The sequence below is a fragment of the Podarcis tiliguerta genome (genome assembly GCF_965153285.1).
Source record: "Podarcis tiliguerta genome assembly, chromosome: 9".
In the NCBI taxonomy this organism is placed as follows: domain Eukaryota; kingdom Metazoa; phylum Chordata; class Lepidosauria; order Squamata; family Lacertidae; genus Podarcis; species Podarcis tiliguerta.
The window spans coordinates 11,190,140-11,206,753 of NC_139542.1; the positions used below are offsets into that span (position 1 = coordinate 11,190,140).

The 16,614-nt window shown below is 46.1% G+C and overlaps 2 protein-coding genes across 2 annotated transcripts in view; both read left to right on the forward strand.

Annotated features, from left to right (window-relative positions):
* FRAS1 (Fraser extracellular matrix complex subunit 1) overlaps nucleotides 1-8,701 on the forward strand; it is a 380,286-nt gene extending 371,585 nt beyond the window's left edge. The window contains exons 71-73 of the mRNA XM_083398098.1: nucleotides 305-510; nucleotides 2,691-2,837; nucleotides 4,831-8,701. Of these exons, the coding sequence (XP_083254224.1) occupies nucleotides 305-510; nucleotides 2,691-2,837; nucleotides 4,831-5,427 (950 nt within the window). The 3' untranslated portion in view covers nucleotides 5,428-8,701. The remainder of the gene's footprint in view (nucleotides 1-304; nucleotides 511-2,690; nucleotides 2,838-4,830) is intronic.
* Nucleotides 8,702-10,837: 2,136 nt separating this feature from the next.
* Nucleotides 10,838-16,614, forward strand: part of ANXA3 (annexin A3) — a 35,364-nt gene continuing 29,587 nt past the window's right edge. Inside the window, exons 1-2 of the mRNA XM_083398647.1 lie at nucleotides 10,838-10,985; nucleotides 15,135-15,172. Of these exons, the coding sequence (XP_083254773.1) occupies nucleotides 15,158-15,172 (15 nt within the window). The 5' untranslated portion in view covers nucleotides 10,838-10,985; nucleotides 15,135-15,157. The remainder of the gene's footprint in view (nucleotides 10,986-15,134; nucleotides 15,173-16,614) is intronic.

Here is a 16,614-nt window from a genome sequence, read left to right on the forward strand (position 1 = left end):
TAGAATTTGTACTGTTAAAAGGGGGTCAAACAATTGCAAGAGGTGTTGAAATTTTGGGAGGTTGGATAGTTGCAATGGAATGGTCTCGTTGGTGGGGTGCACGTTTTTATTCTTATTTATTTCTGATTATTGCTTTGTCAAAAATAAACAGATAAATGAAGGGGGGAGTTTATAAAATTATACATGGCATAGAGAAAGGTTTCCCTTCCTCTTTCATAACACAAACTCCTGGTCTCTCTAAATATATATATATATTAATACAAATATTGACTCAGCCTGAGTCCTGTGTGTTTTCTTTCCTCAGGCCAAATCCTTTACGGCCGCGTGATGTGGAATCCTGAGCAGAATCTCAACTCTGCCTACAAACTTCAGCTGGAAAAAGTCTATCTCTGCACAGGGAAAGACGGCTATGTGCCTTTCTTTGACCCGACGGGGACCATCTATAACGAGGGTCCGCAGTATGGCTGCATCCAACCCAGCAAACACCTGAAACACAGATTTCTGCTGCTGGTACATTGTGTAACTCTAGCATCTTGGAGAAAGGCTTTGAAGGGCAACCACCCTGGGCTTAGGGTGGATGTGGACAGCCGTTGTACCACACGTCTGGCAGGGGGACAGAAAGGATATCCAGAGGGGATCCTCTGAAGATACATTTACCAAGTTACAGTGGTACCTCGGGTTACAGACGCTTCAGGTTACAGATGCTTCAGGTTACAGATTCCGCTAACCCAGAAATAGTACCTTGGGTTAAGAACTTTGCTTCAGGATGAGAACAGAAATCGTGCTCTGGCGGCGCGCCAGCAGTGGGAGGCCCCATTAGCTAAAGTGGTGCTTCAGGTTAAGAACAGTTTCAGGTTAAGTACGGACCTCCGGAACGAATTAAGTACTTAACCCGAGGTACCACTGTATAGGTTACTACTGTGCAGTGCAACTACTTGCTAAACCCCAAGGCTGGCCCCCAGCATCAGGCAAGGTCAAATTTGCCTCAAGTGGACATTATTAAAAGACAGCAAAATGTCAGTAGAATCATAGAGCTGGAAGCGACCTCAAAGGTGAATTAGACCAGACTTTGCCCACCTGGACTACAACACCCATCAGCCACAGCCAGCACAATGGGCATTGTAGTCCAAAACATCTGGAGGGCACCTGAAGTTGGGGGAAAAGGTTGAAAGATGAGACTCTTAAGCTCAGGGTCATGGGTTTGAGCCCCATGTTGGGCGAAAAAATTCTTGTGTTGCAGGGAATTGACCCTCATGGCACCTTCCAACTCTACAATTCTGTGGTTCTAATTTCAGGTAACAGAGCTGAGAAGGGCCCTTTTACCTGGGACCCCAAAGAACTGCTGCCAATCAAGAGCAGACAGCAGTGGGCTCGATTAGCCAGTGGTCCTAAATACATGCAAATTACTGTTAATTCCATGAGAGAAGCAGTAAGTGTGGTGAATTAAGAAGAAACACCACACTGATCATTGAGAACTCTTCAAGGTATCATAGAGTTGTTCCTCTCTCCCCTGACAGTAGTTCTGTTGGTTTTAGTATTGTAGTTGTCATTGAAATTCTACTCAATATTGATCCAGAGTAGATTCCAATGTACTGTATAGTTAGCAGACACGTTGCAGGATTCCCAAAAAATAGACCAGAGGCAATTATATTTCATCCACCAGAGCTTGACTGCTACTGAAGGCAAATGAGCATAATGGTCACAAATCCAATACATTCAGGATTAGCAGTGTCCATAAGAAATCCAGCTGCAGCAGACTCAACTTAAACTTACAATAACTTACAATGTCTAAACCTTAACACTGAGCATGCTATGTAGAGAACACAACGGCAGAAGGAAGAGAGAGAGAAAGAGAAAGTGAAACTCAGGCTCCTTCTGGCCTTCCTATTATAGTCAGCATGACCTTGATAGAAAGAGATTAGAGAACCAGTTTAAACCAGCTGTACTCAGCTTCTCTGAAGGAATAACCCAAACATCATGAACCTTCTGCTTGTTTCTTTCTCACAGAGAAGCTTCCAGAACCCTCTTGAATTAATTAGAACAGGAAAGATCTCTAGACATCAGATCAATACTTTCTGCACCAAGAAATGCAAACTGACAGTAGTTACACAAGTGTCAAAAGTCTTGCTGGCCTAGAACTTGAGTTAAACAAACTGAACTTAATAGATTGGGACAATTAAAGGTAAAGGTACCCCTGCCCGTACGGGCCAGTCTTGACAGACTCTAGGGTTGTGCGCCCATCTCACTCAAGAGGCCGGGGGCCAGCGCTGTCCGAAGACACGTCCGGGTCACATGGCCAGCGTGACATCGCTGCTCTGGCGAGCCAGAGCCGCACACGGAAACGCCGTTTACCTTCCCGCTAGTAAGCGGTCCCTATTTATCTACTTGCACCCGGGGGTGCTTTCGAACTGCTAGGTTGGCAGGCGCTGGGACCGAACAGCGGGAGCGCACCCCGCCGCGGGGATTCGAACCGCCGACCTTTCGATCGGCAAGCCCTAGGCACTGAGGCTTTAACCCACATCGCCACCCGCGTCCCATTGGGACAACTAGCTTGGAGGAAAAAAGATACAGATGAGCACCAGGGAGCCATCTTTGGACAATGATGCATTTCTGTGTAGGACTGCTCTCTTAAGAGCATGTTGTCTCCATTTACCTTCTAATCATGGGCTACTGCTCCCTTCCAATTCCAGGACAGGACTCAGCCAGAAGCGACTGACAAATACTTCCACGATGTACCTTTCGATGCCTGTTTTGCTTCTGAGCTGCCGGATTTCCACCTGGTCAGCAGCATGCCTGGAGTAGATGGCTTCATCATGAAGGTGGATGCCCTCTACAAGGTGAGTAGGATACAAGTTAATCTCCCAGGCAAATGTCATGGTTTTAATTCTACAAATTGATTGTGCAATGGAACACTAGAATCTATGCCTTCTCATTGTTTGGTGTGTGGAAATTGAGGAGGAGCGGGGGATCTGGGTATGCCAACTTTGCTCAAAATGATGCCCTTGAGATGTTTTGCAGAGCAACTCACATGAGGCCCAGTCATTACAGCAAGGGTAGAGCTGATGCAAGTTGTTGTTCCAAAGATCTAGAGGGCAGCAGGTTGAGAAAGGCTGGAGTGTGCTCATAGGCACTGCCATCTTCCTTAGATGAGACAAGATGGCACTGTGGGCAGGTGGTTCATCTGCCCAAGGGAGTAGTGTCAATCCTCTGTTAAATGGGTTTATACCTGTTGTTCTTGTTTAGTCATTTATTCGTGTCCGACTCTTCATGACCCCATGGACCAGAGCACACCAGGCACTCCTGTCTTCCACTGCCTCCCGCAGTTTAGTCAAACTCATGCTGGTAGCTTCGAGAACACTGTCCAACCATCTCGTCCTCTGTTGTCCCCTTCTCCTTGTGCCCTCCATCTTTCCCAACATCAGGGTCTTTCCCAGGGAGTCTTCTCCTCTCATGAGGTGGCCAAAGTATTGGAGCCTCAGCTTCAGGATCTGTCCTTTTTTTCTGGGCCCAGAGATGGAAAGAAGATAAAGTCCCGACCAGAGAAGAATGGCAGATTAAGTTGATGGATTATGCCGAAATGGCAAAAATGACCAGAAGAATCAGAAATCAGGAAAACCAAATTTTTAATAAAGAATAGGGGGAATTTATTATTTACCTAAAAACCATTGTAAACAGTTTAAAATGTTGGTAGGATTGGAATAACACTTGTAGTTTAATGGTGAATTTTGGATATAATGGAGAGGTAAACGATTTGGATTATTATAAAAGATGTAGGAGGAAATGATTAGCAACAGGACCCACAAAGGGGAGGAAGGAAGTCCAGGAGATTCTATGGAATCTTGTCTTTATGCTGTATGTTGGATATGTGACTATAAAACTGTAATTTGAAAAACCAAATTTTATATATATAAAATTTGTCTGAAAATGAAAGGGCAACTTTTCTAAAGTTTGGCATCTTTTTCTTGAATACGCTTATGTAAGGGAGCATGACTGTCAGACGACCGCTTCTCATAGATGCCTTTGGGGAAATGTTCCTGGGTTATATGCTTTGTGTTCAGTCGTGTCTGACTCTTCGTGACACCCTGGACCAGAGCACGCCAGGCACTCCTGTCTTCCACTGCCTCCCGCAGTTTGGTCAAACTCATGCTGGTAGCTTCAAGAATACTATCCATGCATCTTGTCCTCTGTCGTCCCCTTCTCCTTGTGCCCTCCATCTTTCCCAACATCAGGGTCTTTTCCAGGGAGTCTTCTCTTCTCATGAGGTGGCCAAAGTACTGGAGTCTCAGCTTCAGGATCTGTCCTTCCAGTGAGCACTCAGGGCTGATTTCCTTCAGAATGGATAGGGTTGATCTTCTTGCAGTCCATGGGACTCTCAAGAGTCTCCTCCAGCGCCATAATTCAAAAGCATCAATTCTTTGGCGATCAGCCTTCTTTATGGTCCAGCTCTCACTTCCATACATCACTACTGGGAAAACCATAGCTTTAACCATGCGGACCTTTGTTGGCAAGGTGATGTCTCTGCTTTTTAAGATGCTGTCTAGTAATATGCTTACAAAGGGCAATTGTCTGGAATTATAGTTCTGTTTTTGGAATTCTACTGCTCCCTCCTCTCCATTAGCAGTTGCGTGCTCCTTGTTGTATCTTTATCACTCGGAGTGCCTTTCAAGGGGGTGCTATCAAAACATAAGGAATAAACAAATAACGATTAATTCCCTTTATCCAGTAACAGAAAAGTTAGGTTTGGGGGCTGGGCAGTGAGGGTTTTCACTGAAGCATCTAGTGAAGCCTTTTATTAGTTTATTTTTGTGCGCTCCTTGTCTTTTCGAACAGGTGGAAACCGGGCATCAATGGTACCTCCAAGTGATCTACATCATCGGCCCGGAGACCATCGCGGGTCCCCGGGTACCACGTTCTTTGGTGCAGCAGCTGAGACGCAGCCGCCGGGACCTTGCGGGCCCCAAGGGTAGCCTGATTCTAGATGACTCCTTGATCTACGACAACGAAGGAGACCAGGTCAAGAATGGCACAAACATGAAGTCTCTCAACCTGGAGCAGCAAGAGGCAGTGGCCGCCGCTTCCCTGTCGCAGACGGGGGCCTCCATCGGCAGCGCCTTCGCGGCCATCATGCTTCTCCTCCTGGTTCTCCTGGTCTTCTGCTTTGTGACCAGGAAGTGTCGGAAGCACAGGAAAAAGAAAAAGGCGGCGAGGGACGCCGTGGAGCAGTATCCTCTCAACACCAAAGTGGAGGCCGCCAAGAGGAACACGGAGGGCGTTGAGAAGAACGTCAACAGACAGTATTGCACCGTGAAGAACCTGAACGTACTCTGCGAAAGCGATGGGGCCTACAAGGCCCAAGGGGCAAAGGTTAAGCAGGTGAACTTGGCGGTGAAAGTCCACAACAATTTACACGACGGAACAGAAGTCTAGTAGCCCGTGCACAACATTTCTTTTTCCTTTTTGTAATATCTTTTTTATAAATTGTACAAAGGAAATTGGAGCCGGGGTGGGGGTGGGGGGAAACTATGATCTGTTGGTTTTTTTAAAAAAAGAAACCATCCCTGATATTTTTGTAACGGTTTTCGTGGGTGGTGGGGAAAGAAAGGGAAAAGCGATACCTTTCTGGTCATTGTTTGCTTGAGCGGTGAACAAGCGACACGTCTTTGCACGCTTCCACTCCGCAACGGAGCTACCTCATTGAGAAGCAGGCCTGCGCTGAGGTGCTGAATTGAGTCTCTTGGACAACAGCATTCCATTCACACACCCATCCAGCCTCCAGCGCTCAGTTTCCTGTATCTTCCAGTGCACAGTGGGGTTGATTAAACACTAGAAGGGTGCCGAATGCAAATGAGGCTTCTTTGGAGGTGGAGGAAGCAACAGGACAGCAATTGTTGTGGTCCACTGCTTCCTCTTGCAGCCGCTATTGCATCAGTCACATTGGAACCTGCTCAGGTTCAACCATATCTACACACCGGTTCCTCCAGCTCCTGAGTGAAAGTGAAGCACTCTGCAGCAGCATTAGGGGAAGCGGGCAGTGATTTAAGGGCTTCTCTTTGAGCCAGTTCGCGCATGACAGAAGTCTCAGCTTTTAAAGTTCATTTTAGTTGCTAATTATCCTTTCTTTCTTTCCTTTGTGTGTTGTGCTGTCATGGTGCAGGGTAACATGTTAAGCCAAATGTATAATGCATTCTCTTTGAGCAAAAGAGACCGCCACTATTACTAGAACTACCACTGCCATATATATTTGGTGATGCCCAACTAAGTTGTATTCAGAATTGACCCTTTGAAATCGATGGACTTAGCAGGCTATCTCCCATTGTTTATTTAGTGCCAAAAACGTGTTGGGTAATATTCAGCCGGTCTCCACTTAAGTAGAAGAAGTGGTTTCTTCCTCCACTTTAATGTTAAGTGTTTAACATTAAGTAGAAACACTTAATGTTAATTTCTCTTCCACTTAATGTTAATTTCTCAAATGCCTGAATTGTCATACATTTCTGAATTTTCTCCAGTCCAGAATTCCATGAGTGTTCCATTGGACACCCAGAAATCCAAGCAGAGCAGGCTTTCTCAATTGTTTCAGTGGGGTGAGCCAATGTACAAACGAAAAGGATTATACGTTTGTGGGTTGGCTCCCTCCCTTGGCATGAATGGGGAATTCATTTCACGAGGGAGCTTCACACATGCATTGGAACTTCAGTGCCTGGAATAGACTGTAGAACAATTACGTTCTGCTGTTAGTGCCTAAGCATACCTACTTGGATGTACATACCATTGACAACAAGGAACTTGTTCCTGAGTAAGCATACAGAAGATCAGATTGCCCATACGTAAATACAGTGACCTCCATAGGAGATGAGCAAATATTTGTGGATATTGAAGAAGAACCACTCTGATTTCAGAAATGTTGGGTATAAATGCATTGTATGCAGTGTGCCTAATCTCATTACTGTTTGGTCTGCTGCAAATCTGCTGTGACAGTCTCATCATAGCAGCTGGTTTTGGGACAATTATGAAGCTGACGGACCATGGTGGAATATTTCACCTGGCTGAGATTGCCAATATATTTTCTGTAGATGCGCACTTGAAAAGTGTCAAAAGACCTGTAATCGTTGCTTTACTTCATTTGATTCACGCAATCACTTTGTATACGTTTTGATCGATGCCAACAGGCAGTATTGGATTTCCCTCAGACGCACACTGGCCCATTTATTCACAGTTTCAGCATTCTGCCATTCATAATTAAGCAACATCCGTGATGCTTTGAAGAAGTCTTGCGAATGCTTTGACCTGTGTTCAGATTGTTCCCCTGTGTGCCTTGGACTGAAGACTTTTCCCAGGGCTTGTCGAACAGTGAAATGAACATTCTGTTGGATGATTCAGATGAGTGGGTTGACCCTTGGTGGAGAAAGGCCATTTGCGTTGACATGAAACCATCATACAGATTGGGACTGGAGCTTTCGCTACCAGGATGTTGTGTACAAGGTCTAGCCTGTTGCCCCACTTCAGAGCCTGATACGCAACGCCATTGAATGCACATAGCCCCTGCCTTTGTGAGCTGTGCTCATTGAGACCAACGAACCCTGCCCTCCATCGAAGTGAATGTGGGTGGCGGAGTTCATTGCATACATTGAAACCTCTGGGCCCACAGCAGCCTGCTGAATCTGGGGAAGAACATGAGAGCCGCCAGAGTGGTCTTGGAACAGGCAGCCCTGGGTTTGAAGAAGAAGAAGAAGAGGAGGAGGAGAAGGAGGAGTAGTTTGGATTTGATATCTCGCTTTATCACTACCCTAAGGAGTCTCAAAGCGGCTAACATTCTCCTTTCCCTTCCTCCCCCACAACAAAAACTCTGTGAGGTGAGTGGGGCTGAGAGACTTCAAAGAAGTGTGACTAGCCCAAGGTCACCCAGCAGCTGCATGTGGAGGAGCGGGGAAGCAAACCCAGTTCACCAGATTATGAGTCTACCGCTCTTAACCACTACACCACAATGAGTCTCTGCTCAGAAGCCAAGCTGATTGGTTGATCTAGGGCAAGTCTTTAGGCCTATCCTACCTCACAGGGTGGTTGTGAGGGTTAAAATGGGATGACTCCCCCCCCCCCAGTGGCATTCTGGGCTCCTTGGAAAGGTAGTATAAAACGGTAACAAAAATGATACTGCAGGAGAGTTATTCTGGCATGGCAGGCAAGATCTCGTGCCAAGTTACTTAGTCCTGGAATGCCAACATTGTGTATGCATGGCATTGGCAAAACTGTAGGGGAACCATGGAAAATCCATCTCAGTAGTAGTACAGAGCATCTTGCACATTGGTGTTGCTATATGAATAATGATTGCAATGCTGTTGAAACAAGAGACAATAAGCACACATATGTTCTCCTAAATTGTACAACTGCTGGCACATGGATATTGCATATTGCTGTTTGTCACCAAATGTTCAAGTGTTGAGGCCTGCAGGCATACAAGTCCTACCCCCTTTCGATATGCATACTTCCCCCATTCCGAGAGAAAGTTCTTTTAAGTTGCTTTGAGTAAATCTCATTTGGTGCTGTCAACCCATTTTCTTGAAACTCGCCTTTTTATGTATTCTGGAGCATTGGTCATTTTGTTACGGGACGAATGGTTTTTATTTCCATGATACCCTTTTCTCTGCATTGTTGCTGGGTTTTTGTTTTGCTAATAAAAACCACATTTGGTTACTTTTCAACTGAACTTGCCTTTCAGTCTTAATTGGTGGCACAGACCTACCCAGATCGGCCAGGCAGATTTCATCACATTCACCTTCAACCAACATTTCAGAGATGTAAAGAGCAATGCAGACACCAGCATAGGTGCCAGGCAAAAACCTTCCTTTTCTCACAGGCCGATATGTGGCCTTTCTCAGGGGTGAGAGATGGGGTGGTATTGTTTTTGTCCATTGTTGTAAAACAAAATCTGGTCTTGTTCCCTTATGGTCTTGTACACAAGAGCCCTTATAGAGTCCTTTGTAGGTTCTCCATCGGTAGGAGAAAATACGAGGCCAACCAGAGAATATTCAGAAGCAAAGCAGCTTGTAAGCCTGATCTTTATTGATCTGTTGCAACAGGGTGCTCCCTTCACACACAGGAAAGGAGGAGGACCCAGAACAAAGGTGTGCCTTCCCTTATATAGACATTTTGAAATTCCCTACTCTGGAGCTCAAGACCACCCCCAGAAACATCATACATACATCACAGAAGAGGTATAGCCCAAGACCGCCCCCCATATACATCATACCTACATCATAGAAAAGGCGGTCTACAACAGAAATCTGAGTGCTTTGTTTATCTCCTGTCTGATAATGCCTTATCTGATTGCCTTTTCTGGTAGTTTTTCTGGGGGAGTCTATATCACCCTTGTTCTCCCCTCACACCTTTTACAGTGATTGACCGTGTTTGACTGTATCAGAGCCCTTCCCTCGACCTGCCACAGAGTGTACCACGCAGGGAATCTCCAAAATGTCTATATAAGATCAGGCTTACTAGCTGCTTTGCTTCTCAATATCCTCTGGTTGGCCTCTGTTATTTTCTCCTACTGACGGAGAACCTACAAAGGATTCTATAGGGGCTCTTGTGTACAAGACCATAAGGGAACAAGACCAGATTTTGTTCAACACCATTACCATGTTATATAGTCTTGTGTGTTTTTTTTAAAAAATTTTTTTATTGATTTACAACACAAATATACAATTTTATCCAATCTTTGACAAACAAATTCTCTCTTTTTGGACTTCCCTCAGCTTCTCTGTCAATCATCCATCTCTGCCTCTTAGTTACGCATTCCTTTCTTAGCACTGTCATTAATCTTCCCTCCCACTACTCTTATTTCTTTTTAACAATACATCTCAGCTTTCACAGTGCTTCTTGAAATCCCACTAACGTTGTTTGAACGTCACATGTGTTTTTCAGGTCTTCTACAAATTTCCCCCAGTCTTCGATGAATTTTTGGTCCTTAAGATATCTTATTTTCCCAGTTAATTTGTCCAGTTCTGCATAGTCTGTTAGTTTCAATCTCCAGTCTTCAATCGTCGGCATATTCTTGTGTTTTTATATTGTAAGCTGGCAACGGAAGACAGGGGAGAAAAGCAGCCCAGTGTGTTCGCCAAGGCCACAAAGAGGAGGGTTGTACCTTTGCAGTATCATAAAGCAGAGGGGGGAACTTCAGGCCCCAGAGCCAAACGTCTGGCCCTGTGATTCTCTTCAGGCCTCCCCTCTCTTCAGCCCTGCTCCATGCCATCTTTTCCTGCCTGCAACAATCTTCTAACTGTGATAATTCTTCTTGTGGTGAGGAGTTAAGACACCTCTGGCATGTTGCATGGCTGGAAAGTAGCCTGCAGTCCGCAGGTCGCTTCCAGACGACCCATTTGTTTACCCCCAACCCCGATAAGTTTGCACAAACTTTGCGGTACTATGGAGCATTCAGATTTCTTTAGGGGGAGATTAGACGACGTGGTGTCAAGCAATTGCCATACCACGCTTTCCAGCGCGTTCCCCTATCACTTAATGGAAAAACAACTCTGCAGCTGCGTAAACACGCCCTTTATTTTTTAATTCCCCTTGGCTTTGGCGCCCCTTTCCTTTTTGGCCAAGCGCCCGCGCACTGAGCAAATACATGGGATGCTAATACAGCAGCCATGCAGCCCAGAGAAAGGCCGTCGTGCTAAAGCGGAGAGCTTTCCCTGTGGGATGCCTGCCTGCCTGCCTCAAAGCTCTTAGCAAAGCGCAGGAGCGTCGCCGCAGTTCGAGCCTCCCGGCTCTTCCGGGGTTGCAGCGAGACCAAGAGTGACGAGAAATAAGCCGACAGCGAGCTGGGATGGGCCGGCCGTGAGCCCAGCCTCCCTCCCCGGCGTCGTGGCCCAGCAGGTGGGGCTGAGCGAGGGCGGAGCGCAACTTTCCCTCGGCAGCGCCTACACTCCCGGGGCGCTTTTCCCCCTTTGCAAACTCGCGGCTCCTAGGGCGCGTCTGGCTGTTGCTGGCGGGTAAGTCATCGAGAGCAAGGGACGCCTGACTTTCTACCCCACCTCTCAGGCTCCGGGAGGACCCCATTGAGGCGGGCGGGGCGCGCTTTCGTGCCGCACCTCTCGCGCTTCGGCCGGTGCCGTAGCCCGAGGCGCCCCAGCCGCGCCTTCTAGGCGCGCCGTCGCGGCTTCTTCCTGGGATTATGGAAAACGGCGCGCGTTGCGCGCTTGGGGCAGCAGTTTGGCCCCATCAGGTGTGCCAGCTCCTGAATTTTGTGGGTGCTCGGGCACCCAGGGCCCCGGCACCTATGCCAGGCAACGTACGATGGGGAACATAGGTGTCAATGCCCAAGCTGAGCACCCACAAAATTCCGTGCCAGGGCCATGGCACTCACGGCTCCAGGCATCCACGGTCGCGGGGCCAAGTTCGCACTCCTGTTGCCTGGGGAATCTTCGGGTTGCATCGGGAGAAACTCCTACCCCCCCCCCCCCATTCCGACAAGCCTGGCTTAGGACTTCCTCTGGGTTTCCATCTCTGGCCTGGTTTGATGCAACAGCCTCAGTCCTAATACAGATTATTGCCCAATTTGGGTTTGGGATTCCTCTCCCTCCCCACGCCCATTTTTGTTAGAGCTTTCTTGAGGCTCTCTGAAGTGCAGGATACATTTCCTATTGTGTGTTGCTAATGTGCAGGGAAAGGGCATGATGACTCATAGGGATGGAATCATGGGTGAATGAAGCTCTTTCACATGTTAGCAGCACTCCTGTTGTGACTGTAACGTTTCTACCAACTCCACCTGGTACGCAGGCTGAGACCCTACCTGCCCGCGGACTGTCTCGCCAGAGTGATGCATGCTCTAGTTATCTCCCGCTTGGACTACTGCAATGTGCTCTACGTGGGGCTAACTTTGAAGGTGACTCGGAAACTACAACTAATCCAGAATGCGGCAGCTAGACTGGTGACTGGGGGCGGCTGCCGAGACCACATAACACCGGTCTTGAAAGACCTACATTGGCTCCCAGTACGTTTCCGAGCACAATTCAAAGTGCTGGTGTTGACCTTTAAAAAGCCCTAAACGGCCTCGGCCCAGTATACCTGAAGGAGCGTCTCCACCCCCATCGTTCTGCCAGGACGCTGAGGTCCAGCGCCGAGGGCCTTCTGGCGGTTCCGTCATTGTGAGAAGCAAAGCTACAGGGAACCAGGCAGAGTGGCGCCCGCCCTGTGGAATGCCCTCCCATCAGATGTCAAAGCGATAAATAACTACCTGACATTTAGAAGACATCTTAAGGCAGCCCTGTTCAGGGAAGTTTTTAATCTGTGATATTTTACTGTATTTTTTGTTTCTATGGAAGCCGCCCAGAGTGGCTGGGGAGGCCCAGCCAGATGGGCGGGGTACAAATAATAAATTATTATTATATTATATTATTATTCAAGGTAAAGCTGAGTGGAATTGCATACTTGTGATCTGGCTCAGGTCAAAGGCCTCTCAGTTCATGGAAAGCCAGCATTTGAGGGAGAAGCTTTCTGTGTGCAGGGAATGTGGTGGAGCTTCATAATATATAACACACACACACGTGCACACACCTGCCGTTTGGAGCAGGATGGTCCTGAGAGGACTATACCATGTAAAAAAATCTGGACACTTAATTTGGTTTAAGGATTAGAGAAGTTCATGGAGCATCTGTCTATCTTTGGCTGTTATCCATAATAGACATTAATTGGAGCTGCCACAGGTCCAGAATTTCCTGGACATAGCTGGGATTTGGCTGTTGAAAACAGTGTCTGGGTGGAAATCACTGAAATGTCTGGGGAAATCTGGACATATGGCAATGTATGTTGGAAGTGCATATTTTGGCGAATTTCCTTTAAAATAGCTCAAAACTACTTTTTTGGAGATTTTGCAGAAGGAAAAAAACCTCAACAACTTTGCAAAAAAGGCTTTACAATGTTTGTGTCCCGATTTTCACTTTTTGAAATATGGCAACCCTACGTTAATGAAATCTTGGCAGGATATCTTGGTATATAATATGATGCCGTGGTTAGAAGTGTGATGGTGGCAGTTTTAACCACGCCTAGCCACTTTTGGAGAGTGTGTGTTGGAACAGATGGAATTCTGCATGGGCGGAGTAATCCCAACTTTCCCTGCTAATATGCTCTAAGTTTGTCTAGAGACTGTGTTGATCAACACCTGGGAAACTCTGGGAAACCTGCTATATGGCTGTGCAGGACTTGAGCATTTGCGCATTACACCTTGGTCTCTTGGAAAACCAACAGTCTGTATGAGCCCTGAGAGACGGTGGAGGCTGATAAACTCTTAATAACCCCATGACAGTCTGAAGCCAGCTTGAGTCGTCTACACAGGCTATACTTCAGTGCAGGAAGAAAAGAAGTGAATCGATAAGGGCTGCTGAACCCTCATTGCCCTGCTTACCTCCACAGGTTGCTTCCAGATGACCTGTATGCTAAGCAATGGCTGGCTCAATCGGTTAGAGCATGGTGCTGACAACGCCAAGGTTGCAGGTTCAATCCCCATATGGGACAGTTGCAAATTCCTGCATTGCAGGGGGTTGGGCTAGATGATCTTCAGGGTCCCTTCCAGATTTACAATTCTATGATTCTCTTGATTTTCACTCTTCCTGAGTCGTCTGGGCTGGTTAGACTCCTTTAATTCTGATCTGTTTGTGGGAAGGTTAGGCAGCACTGTATGAAGCAATGGCTATCCCATCTTTTCTAGTAAATTGCATTGCTACTTTCCTTTTCAATTTTTTTTAAAAAGCAGATTTGTTGATCAGCAGTGCCTTTGATTGTGTGCAACCTTAATTTGTTGGTATGTGACAGAATCACTTTAAAAAAATAACAGTAATCTGGAACTGCCTAGAGTTTGCCTCAAAGCAGCATATTTTATCAGGTGCTGAAGTGAACCCTGCTTGGAGAGGTGCTTGCCTTGCGTGCATACCCAATTTGTTATCTAAATCCAGAACCCCACCTGTGCTTTATATGATACTGGGGAAGACCCACATTTGAAGAGATGCCTTTTCCCTCATTGCCCCTGGTGTGTCCTTTCTTCGCTAAGCCTGATTTTGAGAAGCAGAGGAAGGTTCTCTAACTGCTTTTACTCCTCTGCAACCCTTGTTTCCATAACTTCAGGTTGGGTGGGGCAAATTTCTCCCAAGCAAAACACTGAGCTAACTTTATGCTTTAAGCCCTGTATGCTTGTGGCAAACGAACATCCCTGTTTAAGGATCTGAGTCAATGCGCCTTTTCCTGTGTTGCGTATTTGAGCTTGGACAGTTTCCAAAGTTCTCTGGGTAAAAAAATAAAATAAACCATGGGTGGGAGGATGTTAGATATACAGTGTATTCCCTCTGTTATTCATTCCCTGTGGCCTGTGACTCAGGCCAGAATGGTGAGTTATTCAGAAGCCTGTTTTTATTGGGGGGCGGGGGCTGGAATGAATGGCAATGGAGACTTTGCAAACTTGAAACAGCAGTTGGAAGGGTTGTTGATGTTGTGTCCAAATGTAGCAAACTGTGGCTTGTACAAGCTGTAGTTCTCTTCTCAAATCAGGACCTGATACTATGGTTTGGAAACAAGCAATGGTTTGCTTCATTCAGGCAAAATGGTGCCTAAAACAGTTGTGGTGGAACGGAGTGCAGGAAGACATAGCTAACTGACTGCAACAGTCAGAGGGAGCTGGTTTTTGTTGCCAGTTTCACAGTGTGTGTGCAGGCCTCACTATAGATTTATAGATGTAGAGGTATTGTGAATCTTAAAAGGTGCAGAACGGGGTTTGGATACCCTCAGCAGCAACATCACGAGAATTGCCGCAGGAATGTATTGGAAAGAACGGACTGCTAATTGTCTTCATTTTATTTTATAGCCTTTTAAAGCCCTTTAATATTTCAAAAATCTCTTAAGTAGTGTGCACTATGTGCAATATAAAAACAATGTTCATTAAATTAAAAATAGACCCTAAAAATACCCAACTGTATACAAACAGGTAAAAGCAAATAAAACAGATTCAGGAGTTTCATACACATTAATCCAGGTCTGATAAGCCCGGTGGAAAAGATGAGTCTTTACAAGAACATACATCTTTTCTTGTGTTAGTGTATTTTATAATAACATGCCCAGTGTTGCATTCTGTTAACATCTGGTTATTCTTCCAGAGTCATTCTGAGAGAAGATCATAATGGCTTCTGTTTGGGTGAGTAAAATCATGTTGTCCGTATACCTTACTCTTGTGCATTTGGGATCATCTCTGTTTGCTTGGAGACTGAACTTTAGAGAGAAAAAACAGAGAAAGTCTGAGTCCTTTGCATGACACACTTCTGGCTGTTTTGCTCATGTGCCATTTTGAAAAACTATTGCCGGATAATGAAATCATTTGTTTAGTATGGAGATCACAGCTTTGCTTAAGGTCTGGTAGTATCCCAGCCAGCCAGCCAGCCAGCCTCTTCTGAGAAAGGCATCATCTAAAAGCAAATTCTGAAACATTGGGAGCAGCCTTGCACCAAAGTCAGATCCATTAGTCTTTCTATCTCAGTAATGTTCACACTGAATGGCAGCACCTCTGTAGTTTCAGACAGGGTGTATTTTCAGACAGGTGTGGTATTCAACTAACTTTTACTCAGAGTTAGACCCACTGAAATTAATGAACATGACTCAGTTAATACCTCCTGCATAAAAAACATGTCTTCTATCATTGAGCAGTAGTCCTCTGTTCCCCCAACCTCCTCAGAATATCATCTTGCTGATAATGAAAATTTTTGCTCCACTTCCTTTCTTTGTCGAATTTGTAACAAACCTCTCAGTCAAGGGTAATTAACTGATAGATGGATTCAGACTCATGTGGTTAAACTGTTAAGGTTTCTCTAATGTGATGATTGCACTACTATTCATTCATTTGCTCGCTCATTCATTCCTTTTTCTGGAAATTTATTCCACTTTCGTCTCCTTAGCAGGAGTCCTACGTTATCTTGCAAATGGGTCACTCCTCATCCCAGAGGTGGGGGGGGGGGGACGCCACATTTAATCTTGTAGCTCCAAAGCTGTCACTTTTCTTTTAGGGAGAAGAGAGTAAGCTATGAAAGATGGGCCTTGTTCCTCAACGCTAGCAAGAGCCTTGGCCTTGTAGCAAATGTTTCCCACATCCGAGTTCTCTCTCTGGGCAAAATATCACCATGGAAGAAATTCGAGAAGTGGCTCCCAGGGTGACAGAAAAATTAGGCTCTAGGTTTGAGGAGAGTCACTCTCTGGTAACATTGATGAGCCCTCTCTTAGTGTCTTCACCCGAGAGCAACATCCCATGACTATGAGCCGCCATTTTAATTTCCCAGAATGTTCCAGAATGCCCAACGTGGCAGCACTCTGGGGCACTGTGGGAAATTAAAACAGGGGGTTGCCAAGCTCAAGTCTTGGGCTGGTGGCAGCAATGTGGGCCCTGCTGAGGTGATAGGGCTGGAACGTGACCTGAAAAACTGGCCTGGCCAGTTTTTGTGGAAGGATTTCCAAATATGTTGGGAATGTGGCTACGACATCCACGCACTTTAGATACAATGAGGCTGTGGTTCTGTCAAGGTTATCACAGCAGAGTCCCTCAACCAGGTGTGCTCCCTGCAGCTTTGGACTACACCTCCCATCAGCCCC